Source organism: Podarcis gaigeae (genome assembly GCF_964106915.1).
Source record: "Podarcis gaigeae genome assembly, chromosome: 14".
NCBI classification, from domain to species: domain Eukaryota; kingdom Metazoa; phylum Chordata; class Lepidosauria; order Squamata; family Lacertidae; genus Podarcis; species Podarcis gaigeae.
Window position 1 is genome coordinate 51,546,219 of NC_139690.1, and position 17,692 is coordinate 51,563,910.

The 17,692-nt window shown below is 44.7% G+C and overlaps 1 protein-coding gene across 7 annotated transcripts in view; it reads left to right on the forward strand.

The window, feature by feature from the left end:
• SDK1 (sidekick cell adhesion molecule 1) overlaps positions 1-17,692 on the forward strand; it is a 580,479-nt gene that overhangs the window by 399,310 nt on the left and 163,477 nt on the right. For all 7 annotated transcript variants that reach the window (XM_083711227.1, XM_083711231.1, XM_083711232.1 and 4 more), the window contains exons 16-18: positions 4,995-5,142; positions 6,544-6,684; positions 16,207-16,388. In XM_083711227.1, coding sequence (XP_083567353.1) covers positions 4,995-5,142; positions 6,544-6,684; positions 16,207-16,388 — 471 coding nt within the window. The remainder of the gene's footprint in view (positions 1-4,994; positions 5,143-6,543; positions 6,685-16,206; positions 16,389-17,692) is intronic.

Consider the following 17,692-nt stretch of genomic DNA (forward strand, 5'->3'; position numbering starts at 1 on the left):
ACACACACACAGGCTGGGAGCCTCAATGGTACCCCTCTGGAGGCTTCACCTGGGACAAAAACCCAGCTAACCCCTCTCCCCCTAGCTATGGCTCTGAGGATGTCACAACAGCATCCATGTGGTCCCAGAATGTGAAGGTAATTGAAGCTTGTTCTTGTCAATATTTCCTGAATAGGAAATTAGTTTCCTTCTGTTTGTGGAGATCCCTGAAATGTCACTGAAAGCCAATAGTCCCTTCTGATGCTGATGAAAGAAGTTATTTCTTCTTCTCACCTCTCAGGCATTGGCTGTCTCCTCAGAGCAATGCCACCCTCAGATTTAAAGGAGGGCACTTCTCTTTCTCACATGTTTTGCATTTTCATTCCTCTGCAGCAAACTTTCTAATGCCATGCTGGAAATGAAGAAACTCAGTTTGTGAGAAACAGAAATTCTCAGTGAGGCAGAAGCTGGTAGATCAGGATCTACTGGCAAATCTCTGGATGATTTGCAGTAGGTCAGCAAGGACTTCTTACTCCCAATTGTTTAGCAGTAGCAACAACAGGACAACTTTCACCACCTAAATTAGGTTAGTGAAATGAAGGAAGTTAACAAGGAGTGGTTTTTTGTGTAAAATTATTGTGAGCTCACTCCAAATTCCTAGGCTCTGAATGTGCTCAGTGGCACCCTGTTCTAAAACTGTAATTCTTCCACACCTGGCTCTAGTTGGTAGATCTTGGGGTTTTAGTAAAGAAATACAGTGTGGTACCTTGGTACTCAAAGGGCTTGGCTCCTGAACAAATCAGCTCCTAAACACCGCAAACCCGGAAGTAAGTGTTCCAGTTTGCGAACATATTTTGGAAGCCGAACGTCCGACGTGGTTTCCGCTTGAGTGCAGTAAGCTCCAGCAGCCAATTGCAAGCCACGCCTTGGTTTTCAAACGGTTTCAGGATTTGAATGGACTCCCAGAGCAAATTAAGTTCAAGAACCAAGATACCACTGTAAATAAAATTGACAAACCTGAAGTGGGCCCATCCCTGATGTCAGGGGTTCAGGAGCAGAGGCACAGGAGTGGGCGGAGATGGAGAGCGAGGAGGAGGAATCCGAGGGGGGTGGAGGCAGTGACAGCGGTCAGAGGGATTCCACGAGCCTCTCCAGCGAATCGGAAGATTCACAGAAGGGAGCGCCGATGGCCAGGGCAAGGGGGGTGCCAAGGGGGAAACCCCAGAAGGAAGGGGCCAGCGGGGACTCCCAGAGCAGCAGTTGGAAATCAGGACCAGCTTCCCCACCAGAGCGCAGTGGGGGGGAGGAGTCCCAGGAATCGGGACCAGTGTTCTCACTACCAGCGAGAGGAGATGAGTCAGGATTGACCACGCCTCCATCGGAGAGCGGGGAAACGGTCAGGAGGAAGGTTACCGGCTGGGCGCGCGCACCAAGTTCAAATGTACAGGCGAGCGGCACAGCAGGTAGCCCGGATAGGGAGCCAGGTCCTAAAGCCCGCCGGAAGGAGGGGCAAGACTCAGGGGGGTCAGCGTCAGAAGAGTCCAGAAAGGAGGAAACCCCAGGGGGCAGGAGGACCCAGAGGAGGAAAGAACAACGGGAGAGGTAGAGTAAGGCTAGGATCTTAAACTGGTGCGGAAGGGGTGATGAGTCAGACGGGACTTTGCCGATCTAAGGTTAAGACATAGGGCTGCACGCTCTGGCGTTGGAATGGAAACCAAACTTCAATAAAGACTTTTGTACATTACATCAACCTGGCGTTGGTCCTCTGTGAGCTGGGACCTAGAGGCAGCCCTGACACCTGACTATACTATCAACACCATCTTTCTTTGGAGAACACGTTCTCAGAGATGTCTAGGCTAAATAACATACTCAAAGTATGTCACACACACACACACACACACACACACTCTTTGAGGTATGCAGAATCTCCAGGAAAATCTGCATTGAGGCTTGCAGCAGTGAGCTGATTTGGCTGAGAAAGTCACAGTTCTATACCTGCATGAAAGCTGAAAAGGGAGATATTCCAAGCTCACTATGAATTTCATTAGAGGCCTTCAGCCAGAGCTGCTCCTGGGTGTGGCGCTGTGAATGGGCTGCCAAACAGATGGGTTGAGAAATACACAGCCCATCTGTCCTTATCATGCTCATTTCCTCCTTTATTAAAATGTTAATGAATATAGTTTTTATTTATTATGCGGTGACATGTGCAGCAGCATCCCTTTTCAGTGGAGAAATGCTCAATCTGCTTAACCATGTGGTCTGAAGGGGGGGCTTCTTCCTCTCCCAGACATAAACTTCTCATCGCAGAAGTTCCTTGCAAAGTTAAGAGAATGACTGTCAAGTCTGAAACAGCTTTCACACCTGGTGGGAATTGGAAAGCAACCAGTTTTTAAAGCGGGTAGGAATTAGAGGATATTTGAAAAGCTCATATAAATCTGTGGTACATCCAAACTTTGAGACCAAGGAATGCATCTTGATAGTCCATTCCAAAAGGCACAGCTGAACTGTTGTTCATCAGTAAATATATATACATATATCTCAGTGATGGCCACCAATTTGGATGGCTTTAAAAGAAGATTAGACAAATTCATGGTGGAGAAAGCTATCAATGACTGCTAGAAACAAAGCCTTATAAAAAACGGTTGAGGGATTTGGGGGTGTTAAGTCTGGAGAAGAGGAGATTGAGAGGTGATACAATAGCCATTTTAAACAATCTGAAGGGTTGTCAGGTTGAAGATGAAATACGCCTATTTTCTCCTGCTCCAGAGGGGAAGACTCAAAGCAATGAATTCATATTACAAAAAGGAGATTCCAGCTAAACATTAGCAAGAACTTTCTGACAATAAGAGCTGTTTCACAGTAGAATGGGCTCCCTCGGGAGGTTGCAGACTTTCCTTCACTGAAGGTTTGAAAGCAGAGGTTGGATAGTCATCTGTCACAGATTCTTTGGCTGTTTTTTCTGAGGGTTGGACTAGAAGACCTTTGGTGTCCCTTCCAACTCTACCATTCTATGATTCTTTGATGGCTGTGCTCTGCCTCCATGCTCAAAAGTAGTATGCCTTTCTGAATACCAGTTACTGGAACCTCACCCCCCAGGGTGATGGGAGTGCTCTTGTTCTCAGGTCTTGCTTCCGAGTTTCCTAAAGGCATCTGGTTGGCCACGATGAGAAGAGGATGCTGAACTAGATGGGCCTTTGGCCTGATCCAGCAGCCTCTTCTTATATTCTTAGGTTCTTACTATGCATAGTACCTAACAATGTGGCATAAGAACAGGTCCTTGCCCACACATGCACCACCTTTCAATGGGATGTTTCCACGATTCAAAGTGGTTGTTTCTTTTCAAAGAATGAATAAAGCAAATGCAGTTACAGCTGGAGGTGAGGGCTAAGGATTCATTCCGAAGACTTCAAGAAGTAGTGGGTCTTTGAGTGAAGATCAGAAGCAAGAGAGAAAGCGGTGGCGTTAAGTTGGCATTCTGAGAATGAAATGACTGTTTTAAGTAACAGTTCTGGGAGCGAGATTATGGGGAAAGATAACAAAAGGAGTTAGTATTGCAGGATGCTTCCCACATATGGTGAGTGTAAGGGCAGCTTTTCACATTATGTTTTGAAAATGCAAGTGCTCTTCATGACACACTTCCACAGTGAAAATGGTTTAAGTGTTGCTTGATGGGTGCAATCATCTTGTGCTGTTGGCTCTGAGTGCCTTTCTGCAGTTTGTGTGTGCAGAATTTTGGCCTGGTCAGGGTTGCATTGCACGGCTGAGCAAAGGATGGGTGGCCCTGGCTTGGTTCTGGGGATATGTAGTTCTCTGAAAGCAAGAAATCTCTAACAGCAAATTTTCCACACCAAGCTGCAATTCAAAGGATTATTTGGGGGGAAGCAATTGCAGTTAAACGGCATATCGAACCATTATGGACAGAAATCCGCTATGGAAAATGACATAAAGCCATTACTATGGAGAAATACTGAACTTCTGTGCCCCTTTCAGAATTGTGTTGTATGTGAAGGTTATGCACATGAAAGTCTGGTTCTTATATTGCATTTTCAGCTATGTTCAGACATGGGTATAACATGAAGGAGAGAGCTCATATCTTTAAGAGGTAATGTCAGAAAAAGCCTTAAGAAGATTATGGTTCTTCAACTTAGAAAAGACTACAGCTAAAGGGAGGACATGATAAAAGGTATATAAAATAATTACAAGGTGGATTAACAGGTTAATTTTAATTGGATGTTAATCTGTTCCTTTATGAAAATGTGTTCATTGCTGCTGATGGTGTTGCTGTAAACATAGCTGTCCAAGCAAAGAATGAGAGAATGCTATTTTTTTTCTGGAGAATAAATTATGTCTCTGCTAATTCAATACAACCAGTTACCTTGATTAAATATCCGGAAAGTATCCCTTTTATTAAGCTGCTTCCGTATTTATTTTAATAAGTTAATCAGTTGATTAATTGGTTGAAAGTGAGACTATTCATTGACTAACAGTCCAACTCTAAGAGCATTTACTTGAAAGCAAGAGCCATTGATTTGAACTGAGCTTGCTTATTCTCAGCAAATAGGGGTGGGGAGAATAGTGGGTGTGAAAAAATGCAAATATTCTCAGAACTGGCATGTTTTCTCCAGATATTTCAGACCCTTCCCATGCCTTTATCTTCATAGTAATCAATGAGGCTAAATAGTTTGAGGCCAAGTGTCCTGGATTAATGGTTCTAGGGACTGAGGAAGCTTTGATCAGTTGATAGCCCTAATTTGGAAATTATGAATAGATTTCACTGTTCCATTTTGAATACTTATAGAAGTATTCAAAGCAGGGTGCTTTGCTCAGTGTAATGGTGAGGTTGAAATATAAGGCTTGACAAATCAATGAAAGATGGAAATAGCAATGGCAAGTGGAAGAAAGGTGTTCCATAAGGAATGGACTTCTCTGTTGTTGACTTCTTGTGGGTCATCCAGATCTGATTACTTGCTATACTAGTCAAATGCTGATGCCATTATTCTGCTTCCCTCCACCAGACTCTCCATGGAAAGTGCACCTCTCAGACATTGATCCAAAGATGACCAGCATCACTGTGAGTGGCTTAACTCCCGCCCGCACCTACCAATTCAGAGTATGTGCCGTGAACCGAGTGGGCAAGGGCCAGTACAGCATAGAAACCAGCAGGTACCATGAAACAAAACCCCTCTGTGAACATTAAGTGATCATTGCTCTGGATATAAGTATGCTTGTGAAAACAAGGACCACTATATTAGATATGATCAATGTATATTGACCTTTCTAGTCATTGTTCCTCTTAAGCCACTGAAAATGTCACCAGAAAACCAAATTTTCAGAAATCAAAATACCATAATTTAAGTAGAAAATATAGCTCCATTGCACATTTTTTTGAGATGGTTATAAACATGACGGGGGAGTTTAAAGGTTTTGAGAAGCACACATAGACTGGGTGACCTGAGTGTTCAAGACCATTTTGTCGCTTTTTGAAACTTCACCCCACCTGTCACCTTCTAAACCTTTTGGGCAGATATTATGTTCTTGTAAATTCTTCAAAGCACCCCCAGCCCCTTGCCGAGTGCAAGGAGACTCTCAGGAATGCTGAGACTAGCCATTTAAGTCTTTACTTGTCAAGATGAGTGTAATGGGAAAAGGGGGCTGCTCGTGCGTAAGCGTTTAAGCCCTTCCAAGCTTTGCCATCAGTTCCTAAACTCTCCCAGTCCACGGAGCCATGGGTGCATGGCTACCTCAATCGCTGGCAGAATCCGTCAGTGGGCGCTTCCGGAATTTACGCCAACATAAGAGTTCCTTGACGGAAACTCTCCTTCTGGATTCTCTGCGTGACAGTTTCCTGTGCGGAGTGGGCGTCCCCAGCGGAGGTCCTGAGCCCTCCCTGCTGTTCTCACTGGAAACATCTTGGAGCCATTCCTCCGATTGAGTTTCTGCAGGAACTCTCCCTCTCCCCCTACTGGTTCCTTCCTCCGCATCCGAAGGTCTCCTAGCCTCCTTGAGCCCTTCCACCACCTGACTCTCCGATGGCAGTTCCCTGACAATGAGCATTGAACAAGTAGGGATCTAGAAAACTTTCCCTGTGTTTTGGTCAACTGTGCAATGGTTAGAACATTTCCTTTGGACATTGATCTGTCCCACAAAACATAAAGGGGGGTGCACTTCCACCTTTGGTTTCCAGTGCATTGGTCTTTTGTTGAACCCAAAATTTAGAGGGCTTTGAAACGCAGAGATTTTGAGATAAAGTGTTGGGGTGAGGGAGGTGGGTATATTATATGGTGGGTGGAGAAATTTGAAGGAAATCATGCATTCTTGGCTGTTGTGTAAATTCATTCAAACATGCAATCATTTTGAGAGATCATGGCAAGCTGAGTGATTCAGACAAAAATAAAGTTATCCCAGCAGCTGTCTCTCTTGTTGCTTGCTTAATTGGCTTTCTACTATGTTGATTTGTTGCAACTATTTCAACTAGACCTCTGAAAACAACACTATATTGTCTTTAAGTGAAGACATCAGCTAAGGGTCTTTTTGTCATTTTCTTCCATGCCTGACTGCATGTAGATTGATGTTACCTGAAGAACCTCCAAGTGCATCACCCAAAAATATTGTGGCTAGCGGGCGGACCAATCAGTCTATCATGGTTCAGTGGCAACCCCCTCCTGAAAGTGAGCACAATGGGGTTCTCCATGGCTACATCCTACGGTAAGTGAGCTTCACCTGCCCTAAAATGTCTGAAGTCTGTCTAAGCTATGAACAAAAGTGGCGATGAACTATGTCTCATTGTGACATCTGGCAAACAAGAATTTGAAGGAAGTATATTGATGGAGCATCCCCAATTTCACCCCAGTGATTATCTTTAGAGATGATCTACATGTTTATCTGGCTTGGAAACTTCCTGGTTTCATAAAACGTTTCCTCCAAGGACAGGTGAGCTTTGATGTCCCACCCTCACTTCTTGAGGCTGGATCAATTCCTGGACTGGAAAAACGTTCCTAGCTTCCCTCTGTGTCCTCTCTGCCAGCCCCCAAAGCACCCACCAAAGGTTCTACTCCTCCTCCAACAGAAGTCCTACTCTCCCCCTAACACCTCACTGAATAGTTGCAGTACGAGTACATATGTACTATACCAGCTTTTCCCAACCTGGTCTCCTCCAAGTTGGACTCCATCAATCCCAGCCAAAGTGGCCAATGATCAGAGCTGATTGCAGTTATAGTCCAACATCTGGAGGCCACAAGGCTGGGGAAGGTTACTCTGCTCACCACCCCGCAGGGACAGTATGGGGTAGCAGCTGATCACCTGGCCCCTTCAAGCATGGCTAGTGACCTGGGATGATGGGAGCTGGAATTCAGCAACATCTGGAGGGCCACAGGTTCCCCACACTTGAGCTAGAGTGCTGGATATAGATGGGAGAAACCCTGGACACAAAACTCACTTTGTGACCTTGGGCCTATCGCTACCTTTCAAGATTATGATAAGGATCAAAGGTGGAGGCAGTGCCCAGAGTCAGGATAATAAAATAATAATTATTGTTGTTAGACGGGGCAGGTTTCTGCTCTGAGGAATGTATTGTTGATTAAGCAGAAACTCTATTAAAATGGGTTTGTTTTTTTATGAAGCATTCTCTTGAACCTCATGGTACCTTTCCTCATCTTTAGTAGACACTCCAGCTGAACTTCTCATATTGAGGGTTCTTTTTTTAAACAACTCCCAAACATTTTGCAGTGATTTGATTCTTTTGAGTTTGCCTTTTTTCTCATTTTGGAGAAAGCTTCCTTTTTCAGAAATCAAATGTGAGCATGTTGGATTTTCTTGGCAATTGACTACAGTATTTACATGCACATTTAATTTGATAGCACTATGGTCACTGCAATGCTAACACCAGATCCTGGTCAACACTCAAGAGTAAGTCTGGGGTTGCTGCCCCTCTGGTTGGTTACATGACCAGCTGTTTGAGGGCATAGTCATTCAGGATATCTGGTGATTTTATTTCTTTGTTGTGACTGGAACACATATGTATCCAATCTGTGTGAAGAATAAAGTCACCCATTTCTGCAGCATTTCGTCTTTCAGATGCTTCCTTAATTTCATTCTTCATCTCAAGATCTCCCTGACCATTTTGATGAGGGAGACAATGGCTCATCCCCAGTACTAAATTACTCTTGGGATCCAGTATCACCACCCACAACAATTCTATGGAGGTGTCTGTTCCTTTTGGGATTTCTAGCTTGCTGAACTCAATATTCTCTTTGATGGACAGAGGGCCACCACCTCCGGGATGTCCTTCCATTTCCCTCTTATAAAGTTTATATGCAGAGAAAACCATGCCCAACTCGTCACCTCTCTTCCACCAGGTTTCTATTGAGCTCGCTATACCAGGGCTGTCCTGTAAGAGTGCTTCCGTTCTTATGTCCATACATTTCTGCCTGTGTGCTTATCATAACTCCCAGCAGATGCACACAGGTAATAGGACAGTGATCAGATGACTATTGTAACATTGATTTTACTGGAGCAGTGAATGGTAGCCTCCATTGGCAAACCAAGGAGCCATGGTCAGCTCATAGAAATGTCCTGCCATGGTCTGGGTGCAGGACTGAGAAAACAGTTCCTGAAACAGAAAGTGGGCTGCATCTTGTTGCAGAACTGGGTAGCTCTCATCTAGTCCAGCCCTCCTTTACTAGTTCCCTCCAGTAGCTGATTAGTGAGCCTTGCTTATTTGCTTACAGAATTGAAGCCTTGCTCTTTAACTTCCCAAGCCTGTCCTTGAGAGAGATGCCGCAGGCAAGCATTGTCTTTTACTAGACTAACCTTTCTTGATGAAAGAGCAGTCCTCCCCAAAGTTTGCTTTCTTTTCTGTTTGCTTTCATTTTTGCTCCAGTGCAGGATGCGAGCTTCTTGTTGGTTTCTGGCAGCATCAACTGTCAGCAACATTCCCCTCCCTCCCCCCGTTCCCAGCCGTAGTCTTCACTGAAGCATGCAGTTGGGAGTTGACACACTATAGCTGTAAATTTAAACTTTGAGACTCGCAAGGTGTTGCATGCCTGTCAGGCATAGATGTTGTCAGGCCCAGAAGTAGACCACCTTTCTGTTGTCCAACTCCTCTAACACCTGAAGGTGCACTGAACCTTCCATTATAATATATGTCAAAGCTCACAGTGAGGTCAGACACAGAAGGATGTGACATTTGCAAACTGGCCATCCCTTGCTCCCTAGCAGAGAGATGCTGCACGCAGAGAACCAGGAATGAGCATTAAGCCAAGAGCACAATCCCAGGGACAACCCATGCTTTGACTGCAAGAGAACAGCAGGATGCACAGAGCATATACCAAATCAGACAGTGGGCCCATCTAAGCCAGTATGGTTTCCTCTAGCTGGCAGCAGCTCCCCAGGCTATGAGACAGGTGTCTTTGCATCATCTGCAATGGGCTCCTTTTTAAAAACTAGAACTCCCAGGAATCAGCCCTTGCTCTACAGCTGAGCTGTGGCTTCTCCACATTCTTCTATTCAGCTAGGTTTCCACCTAGATGTGTGGGCAACAATCCAGAGAGAGCCATAACTTTGCATCTGGAGTTTGGATGAATATTTGTCGTGTGAATTTGCAAGTGAGACAGGTCACCTTCCCTCTCTTTTGAGGGGGGAGGTATGAAGAAAATGGGGCTGCTGTTCAAATCACAGCTCCCAGATCATGTTTCCTTCTCCCATAACATCTGGGTCAACTTGACCTGTGACCCGAACTCATGACAAGTTGGTTTCCCTGATCCTGCCAGTGGAAATTAGCAGTGTTGAGCAGGGAGCATTGGAGGAGATGCATCTTATCATGACCTCAAGATCCAGGGTCAGTTGGGCCAGACATTACAGAGGGAGTCAATGCAGCTTGACATGGGGTAGTATCCAAATACTCAGTCATTCTTAGTGCACACCCATTGAAAACAGCAGGCGTAAGTTAGTCATCCATTATTATTTTTAATGGGTCCACTCTGAATATGACTTAGATGGATGCAGTCCTGTGTTGTTTGCCACTGTGCAGCCATCAAAGCCTTGAGCAGGAGAACCTGAGGCAGGCCTGGCTTGTTGCCCAAACCCCTCCCCACAATTGTGGCTTGTTAATTTAGGGATAAATAGAAGTGCAGGCAATATAACTATTTCCATGTTTGTCGTCTCCCAGAGTCATAATGCCTCATTTGCAAGTCAGACGGCTATTTAGTCTACTTATTTCTGATATGTGGATTAGCATATTCTGAACAGCTATTGTACAGCTTGTTTCCTGAAGGGGAATAGGCAAACATCTCTCCTCCCCCCCCCCCCGCCTGCAAGTTCTCAGGCTTCCGAGGATTGTTTGTTTTTGATAATTATTTCCTTTCAATGTGGTTTTTTCCCTCCGCTGAGTGCGAGAACAGGGCTTTGAGGGATTCACCAGATGGCCTTGGCTTTCATGTAGGTCATAACTCCTACATAGAGACATTGATTTGATTTCTTTTCCTCTGCAACTCATATCTTTTTGTTTTAAAGTGAATATATATGTTCCTGTATTTGTTCTATCATATAATCAGAGCTTGAGATCACACACACACACACACACACACACACACACACACAGAGAGAGAGAGAGAGAGAGAGAGAGAGAGAGATTTTTTTGAATGAAAATTCCCATCAGTCTCAGCCAGTACATAAAAATAATTTAGAGGTGTTATTATTGTGCTATTGTTTTTATTATGTTATATTATTATATTATATTATATTATTATATTATATTATATTATATTATATTATATTATATTATATTATATTAATTATTCACCCTTCATTCCAAGGTCCTGGGGTCGGTCACAACATCAAAAATGCAACATTAAAAACAGTTCAAAACAACAGTACAAAACAACAATAAGATGGGTCTAAAAATTACATACCTCAAGTGTTAAAAGCCAGGTAAAGAGGTGCATTTTCAGCATTCTCTGGAAGCTGCATAATTATGGTGCCAAATGCACTCCTGAGGGGAGGGAGATGTTGTTTTAGAAAGCTGCATATGAATCTTGTTAAATAAAGTATATGGTCCAGACCAGCTGGAGGGTACCAGGTTGGCAAAGACTGACCTGTATCCTTGTGCCTAAGAACATGAGCAGAGCCTTGTGGATCAGGCCCATAGCCCATCTAGTCCAGCATCCATGCTCACAGTGACCAACCCAATGCGTGCAGGAACAATGACAAGTTGTTGTAGACTAGTTCTCTCTCCACCAGTTGCACCCCTTTGGGGAGGACCAGGTCTTGACAGCCTTCATGCCTTGGTAACTTCTTATGTGGCAGGAAAGGACTCACAGTTCTACAGATCCCAGGTTCTGGCATCTCCATTTACAGTATCTGAGGAGGTAGAGTTGGGGAGGACCTGTGTCAGAGACTCTCGAGAAGCACCTGCCAGCCCACTGGCCTGTATGGGCAAATGGTCTGAACCAGCATAAGCCAGCTTTATATTGCCTTGTTAATACTGCACAGATTGTAATTATGGGTTTCTAAGCCACGCGGGTGGCGCTGTGGGTAAAACCTCAGCACCTAGGACTTGCCGATCATCAGGTCGGCAGTTCGAATCCCTGCGGCGGGGTGCGCTCCCGTCGCTCGGTCTCAGCGCCTGCCAACCTAGCAGTTCGAAAGCACCCCCGGGTGCAAGTAGATAAATAGGGACCGCTTACTAGCGGGAAGGTAAACGGCATTTCTGTGTGCTGCGCTGGCTCGCCAGATGCAGCTTGTCACGCTGGCCACGTGACCCGGAAGTGTCTGCGGACAGCACTGGCCCCCGGCCTCTTAAGCGAGATGGCCGCACAACCCTAGAGTCGGACACGACTGGCCCGTACGGGCAGGGGTACCTTTACCTTTACCTTAAGCCACCTTCAGTGCCTATGGGTAGAAAGGTATGAATAAATGAATAAATTCAGTCTTGCGAAGTGTCAGACTAGGACCAGGAAGACCTAGGTTCAAATTCTGTTCAGCCATGAAGCTTGCTCAACCTGCCTCTAGAGTAGTTCTGAGGATCAAACCAGATATTACTTTGGGTCTGGGGCTTTCTAAGGCAATGTTATCTGTCTTTTGGGGATGCAGGTGGCGCTGTGGCCTAAACCACAGAGCCTAGGCCTTGCCAGTCAGAAGGTTGGAGGTTTGAATCCCTGCGACGGGGTGAGCTCCTGTTGCTCGGTCCCTGCTCCTGCCAACCTAGCAGTTCGAAAGCACGCCGGTGCAAGTAGATAAATAGATACCGCTCCGGCAGGAAGGTAAACTGCATTTCTGTGTGCTGCTCTGGTTCACCAAAAGCGGCTTTGTCATGCGGGCTGTACGCCGGCTCCCTCACCAATAAAGCGAGATGAGCGCCGCAACCCCAAAGTTGTCCACGACTGGATCTAATGGTCAGGGGTACCTTTACCTTTACCTTTATCTGTATTTTTATCCATCCAGTAAATTCACAAGGCAGCTTGCAGTGAAAGTGAGTGCATGTGGCATTGGACTGAATAGGAATTTTAACAACACTAAAAAAATATGGTATGCTGTCTCCCATGAATTGAGCCTTTGCATGCAGTGGATCATCATTAGAGGAGTGGTAACAGAATGGAGAGCAATTGGCCATGAAGGCAATTTGTGCCTGTTATTAGTTGCATGGATGCTACTAGAGGTGTGCAATGATGACAAGATTCACCTTGTAATTGTACCTGTAATATGTGAAAGCAACCTGATGTAGTTCAGATCCCCTCTGGGTCATTCTAATTTTCTTCTTTTTTTGGATCCAAATCTGATCTATTAAATTGGAAATGTTGGGGAATCTAAAAATGAATGTAAATTCCCATCTTTTCCGCACAAGTGTATAGAGTTTGCAGGCAAAGGAACCCCCTCAGAGTGGATTAATGTTGCCAAAATTCAGGCATACCCATTTAGGGGTTTTCATGTGAGGAACCTTTACTTAATTATTTTTTAAAAAAGAAAAAGTCGCTAACTTTTTTTAAAAAAACAGCCAGAAGTAGATGCAGTTTGCAGGCATCTTCTGAGGAGATGAAGCCTGTCAATTTTTAGAAAGATGCATCAGCATTCTCCCACAAGATAAGACTTTGCTATTTGTGGGTAGGAAAATAAAAATGTTTCCTTGCCCAGTTTTTTTTTTTTTTTTTGTGAGCAACTGGGGACCTGAAGAAGATTCCTCAGAAAGAGAACTGTGAAAGTTCCGACTATACTCAATGATTTTACTTTCCTTATTTTTTTAAAAAAGCCCTGAAAAAAACCATAATTTTTCACCACCACCCTTCAAGGAAATTCCTTCCCTTTCCATGAAGAAAAAGAGGGAGCGAGGTATGATTTTAAATTGATTGTTAGAGGGGAAAAACAATTGGGAAAGAAGTAGCCCTCTGCCACCTACTGATTTGAGTGGCCTCAGAAAATAATTCCCTTCACTTGAAAGTAAGATGGGTTGAGTGTTGGAAGATCCAGGGCAGATAAAAGAAAGTATTTCCGCATGCAGCATAGAGTTCAACTATGGAGCTCGCTAAGAGGCAGTGATAGCCACCAACTTGGATGGCTTTAAAAGAGGACTGGACAAATTCATGGAGGAGAGGGCTATTGAAGACTGCTAGCCAGGATGGCTGTGCTCTGCCTCTGCAGTTGGGAGGGAGTGATGCTTCTGAATCCCAGTTGCTAGAAACCACAGGGGAAGAGAGAGCTCTGGTGCTCATATCCTGCTTCCTAGTTTCCAACACAGGCAACTGTTCAGCCTCTGTTGAGAGCAGGATGCTGGACCAGATGAGCTAGTGGCCCGATCCATTGGGTTCTTCTTGTGTTCTGTCCATCCAAAGGAAAGATTGCCCCACCTCTTTATCCCCTCCCCTCTTGAGCTCTGGGTGTTTCCACAGAGTGACTCAGGGCACCTGATCCACACTGAGATGCCTTGTTCATGGTGAGATCTGACTCAGATGAGATCACAATCTGTTGCTCAAGGTGCACACAGAGCTGGTACACAAGCCTAGATGTTCCCGTTCTTTCCTGCTCAACCCTTTTACTCGCTCTCTGGAAATCTCCAGCAAGCCATTTTCCTCCCCTCAATTGTCATTATTTGTGCTATGAATGTGGTTCCACAACGAGAGCCTGATTTGCTCCTTAGCTCCATTTTTGGGCCAAAAGTCTAAGGGATAAACGTTGCTCAAACAGATTTATTGCTGCACTATGACCAAAAAAAGGGAAAAAATCTGTAAGTGTGTGGTGAGGGGGCATGCAAAGGGAAGTTGAACACTAAATCATCATTTTTATTAGACAAGCTGTAATTTTTCTACAGCCATAAAGCAGGATAAAACACGAGTTTTGCTTAGCCCTAGGCATGTATTCTTGGTGAGATCAGCATATAAATATTGGAGCAGTCAGGCAGGAGTCAGTCTTCCTCTGCTTTTGCTGCTCACGCTGTTACAATAAAGAAACCCCAAGAATATATTATTTATAACTTCCTATCAATAGCATTGTTATTAGCATAAGAAGAGCCTACTGGGTAAGGCCAATAGCCGATCTAGTCTAGCATCCTCTTCTCATGGGGCCAACCAGCTGCCTGTGGGAAACCCGCAAGCAGGATTCAAGCACTCTCCCCTCCTGTGGCTTCCAGCATCTGGTATTCAGAAGCATTGCTGCCTCTAACTCTGGAGGCACAGCATAGCTTTCATGGCTAGCAGTCATTGATAGCACTCTCCTCCATGGATGTGTCTGATTACTATTGATATTATTCTTATTATTGAAATTGACATTGTTATTATTATAATACAGAGTTTGGATGTTGTGTGTTATTTCTGCCACCTCTGTTGTATGCCTCAGCTATATCTCTTTCCAGTGAGGCTGGGAAGCTGTCTAGCAGGAGAGATGGGGAAGGTTTGTCATAGAATTGTTGAGTTGGAAGAGAATCTTAACTAAAGAATCCACGACAGAGGGCCATCCAACCTCTGCTTTAAAACCTCCAAAGAAGGAGAGCCCATCACCTTCTGAGGGAGTCATTGCCACTGTCAAACAGCTCTTACCATCAGAAAGTTCTTCCTGATGTTTAGTTGGAATCTTATTTCTTGTAACTTGAAGCCATTAGTTCAAGTCCTACTCTCCAGAGCAGGAGAAAACAAGCTTGCTCCACCTTCCTTGTGACAGCTCTTAGATATTTGAAGATGGCTATCATATCTCCCCTCAGTCTCCTCTTTTCTTGGATAAACACACACAACTCCTTCAACCATTCCTCATAAGCCTTATTTTCCAGACCCTTGACCATCTTGGTTGCCCTCCTCTACAGATGTTCTAGCTTGTCAATATTTTTCTTAAATGTTGGTGCCCAGAACTGGACACCATATTCCAGGTGTGGTCTGACCAAGGCAGAATAGAGCATACTAGGTACTATGGCTTCCCTTGATCTGGACACTAGACTTCTGTTGATGCAGTTTTGAAGCAGTAGGGAGAGCTGTCCAGCGCCAGAGTCCAGGGAACGGTGAGCTGAGCCACATGGTGCATCAGCACCATGGCACCAACTGAGCAAGTTCACAACTGTTCCATCTGACCTCACCACTTTCCTGGCCTTTATTTATTTAATCAAATTTAGATGCCCCTTGATTGTAGAAACAAACCATTCTCAAAGCAGTTTACAGACAAATAAATGTGTTAAACTACTAGTAAAAATAGTATTAAAAAACGCCCCACAAAAACCCAAGTAATTAAAATATTCAACTATTATTTCAAATCAACCAGAAGTTAAAAACTTGATTAAAACACATGCCAACCTTCTAGCATGCCTAAAGAAAATTGTTGGGGGGGGGGCATCAAAAAAATTACAGCGAAGGCGCCTGTCTAATGTCAGTTGGCAGGGAGTTACACAGTATGGGTGCTGCTGCACTCAAAGATTGATTTCTAACAAACCTTGACATGAGTATGATGTGGCACCTGCAACAGAGCCATGAGTGTTGGCTTCCTCTTCCCGAGTAGCGCTTGGGAAAGGGAGATGATTACTACCCCTTCCAGTCCAAGTCTCCACTCAGGCCCACCACTGTTTCTGTGATTTTTGGAGGCTCTGGAAGTGGGACCAACCAGTATTTGTCAGTTGCTCCAAACCAGCAGTTTCCCCAAGTGGGTAGGACATTTCATATTACCTGCTTATTACCTGCTTAGAAAGAAAGCTGTTTTGTTAGTCCATGTATTTGCTTTAATTGAAGTAATTCAGTACAAATGATCCTCTGTCTATATGCATAGGTATCGCCTGGCTGGCCTCCCCGGAGAGTACCAGTACAAGAACATCACCAGCGCAGAGATCAATTACTGCCTGATAAAGGACCTGATCATCTGGACTCAGTATGAAATCCAGGTTGCATCTTACAATGGAGCTGGCTTGGGAGCCTTCAGCAGGGCAGTCACCGAATATACTTTGCAAGGAGGTGAGTTCTGTCCTGGATCTCCTCTCATTGGTGACTGAAATGGCACTGGTCAATCAGCTTGTTTGCACATGGCAGTCTTTGTCAACCTGGTGCCCTCCAGATGTTTGGGACTAGAACTCCCATCAACCCCGGTTTCATACTGCCATCCTAACTGGAGCAGATGAGAGTTGAGGTCCAACACATCTGGAGGGCACCAGGTTGGTGAAGGGTAGTGTATATCTTTTAAAGTGTGTCTGTGTAGGAGGGAGACTCTCCTGGAGGGAGGCTGTTTCTGATCCTGTTTTGAAGGAGCAAAAGTGAGTTCTGAGCAAAAGGTGATAAGAGGCCTTTTCGTGCACCAAGAAATAGCATCTGATCAAGTGCTTCTTACCTTTCCCTTTTGTTTCATGCCAAATAGTGCATTTTTGTTGTTATTTAACCAGCAGAAGTATTTGCACAGTTTGTGTGTTCCTACTTTGTATCTGATGTCACACCCAGACAGGTAAAAAGTAGATTAAATATATTCTGTGTTGGACCAACTGTGATAGGCCAAGGAATATAAACACTTTCAGAATTCTTCAGCAGGCACAATTTGACCTGATTAAGAGCACTGTGAAACTCCAAATGCTTGTGGACCCATGTACCACTCTTAATTGGGTCATAAATACATTCTCCCCCTACTTTGTAGTGTCTCTTGTCCTTGGGATAATTACAGCAACTGCTAAGTTGTTGTTGTTGTTGTGTGTGGTGTTTTTTTTAAGGTGTTCTTGTCCAGAGTAGTGCCATTCTAATTATCATTAAAAATTTCTGAAATTAGGCTACATTAGGCTGCTGAAATTAGGCTGCCCTACCACCCCTATCTGGGGCCAATGTTTCCCCTTTCATTGTGCATTTTCATGTGGTGACACAATTTGTTGGAGAGGGTAGGGATGGGCCAAGACATACTGCTTGTCTTGAATCCTGAAGTGGGGCCTAAAATTAGGGGGTGTAAAGATACAAAGAGGTGCCTATGCATGTGGAATGTCAGGGCTGAGCTACCACTGTTAGAAGTCACTAAAGACAAGGAAGGAGGATCCAGGAGTTCAGCTTGGGAGCTGGACCAACCCTGGAGCCACAGACCAAGGAACACACAGAGGCACAGCAGAACCAAGAAGACCTGGTTGCTGAAGCCATTGCCAAACTGGAAGCCTTTTGGAGCTCTTCTGGTCCAGGAGAGCCTGTGGCCAGTTTGGATAGGCAGAACTAGCCCAGAGCTCAGGAAGGTGCCCCAACTGTTGTTCCTATAGCTTGCCATTTGGGGCAAGTGCACATGAGCACTGAAGGCT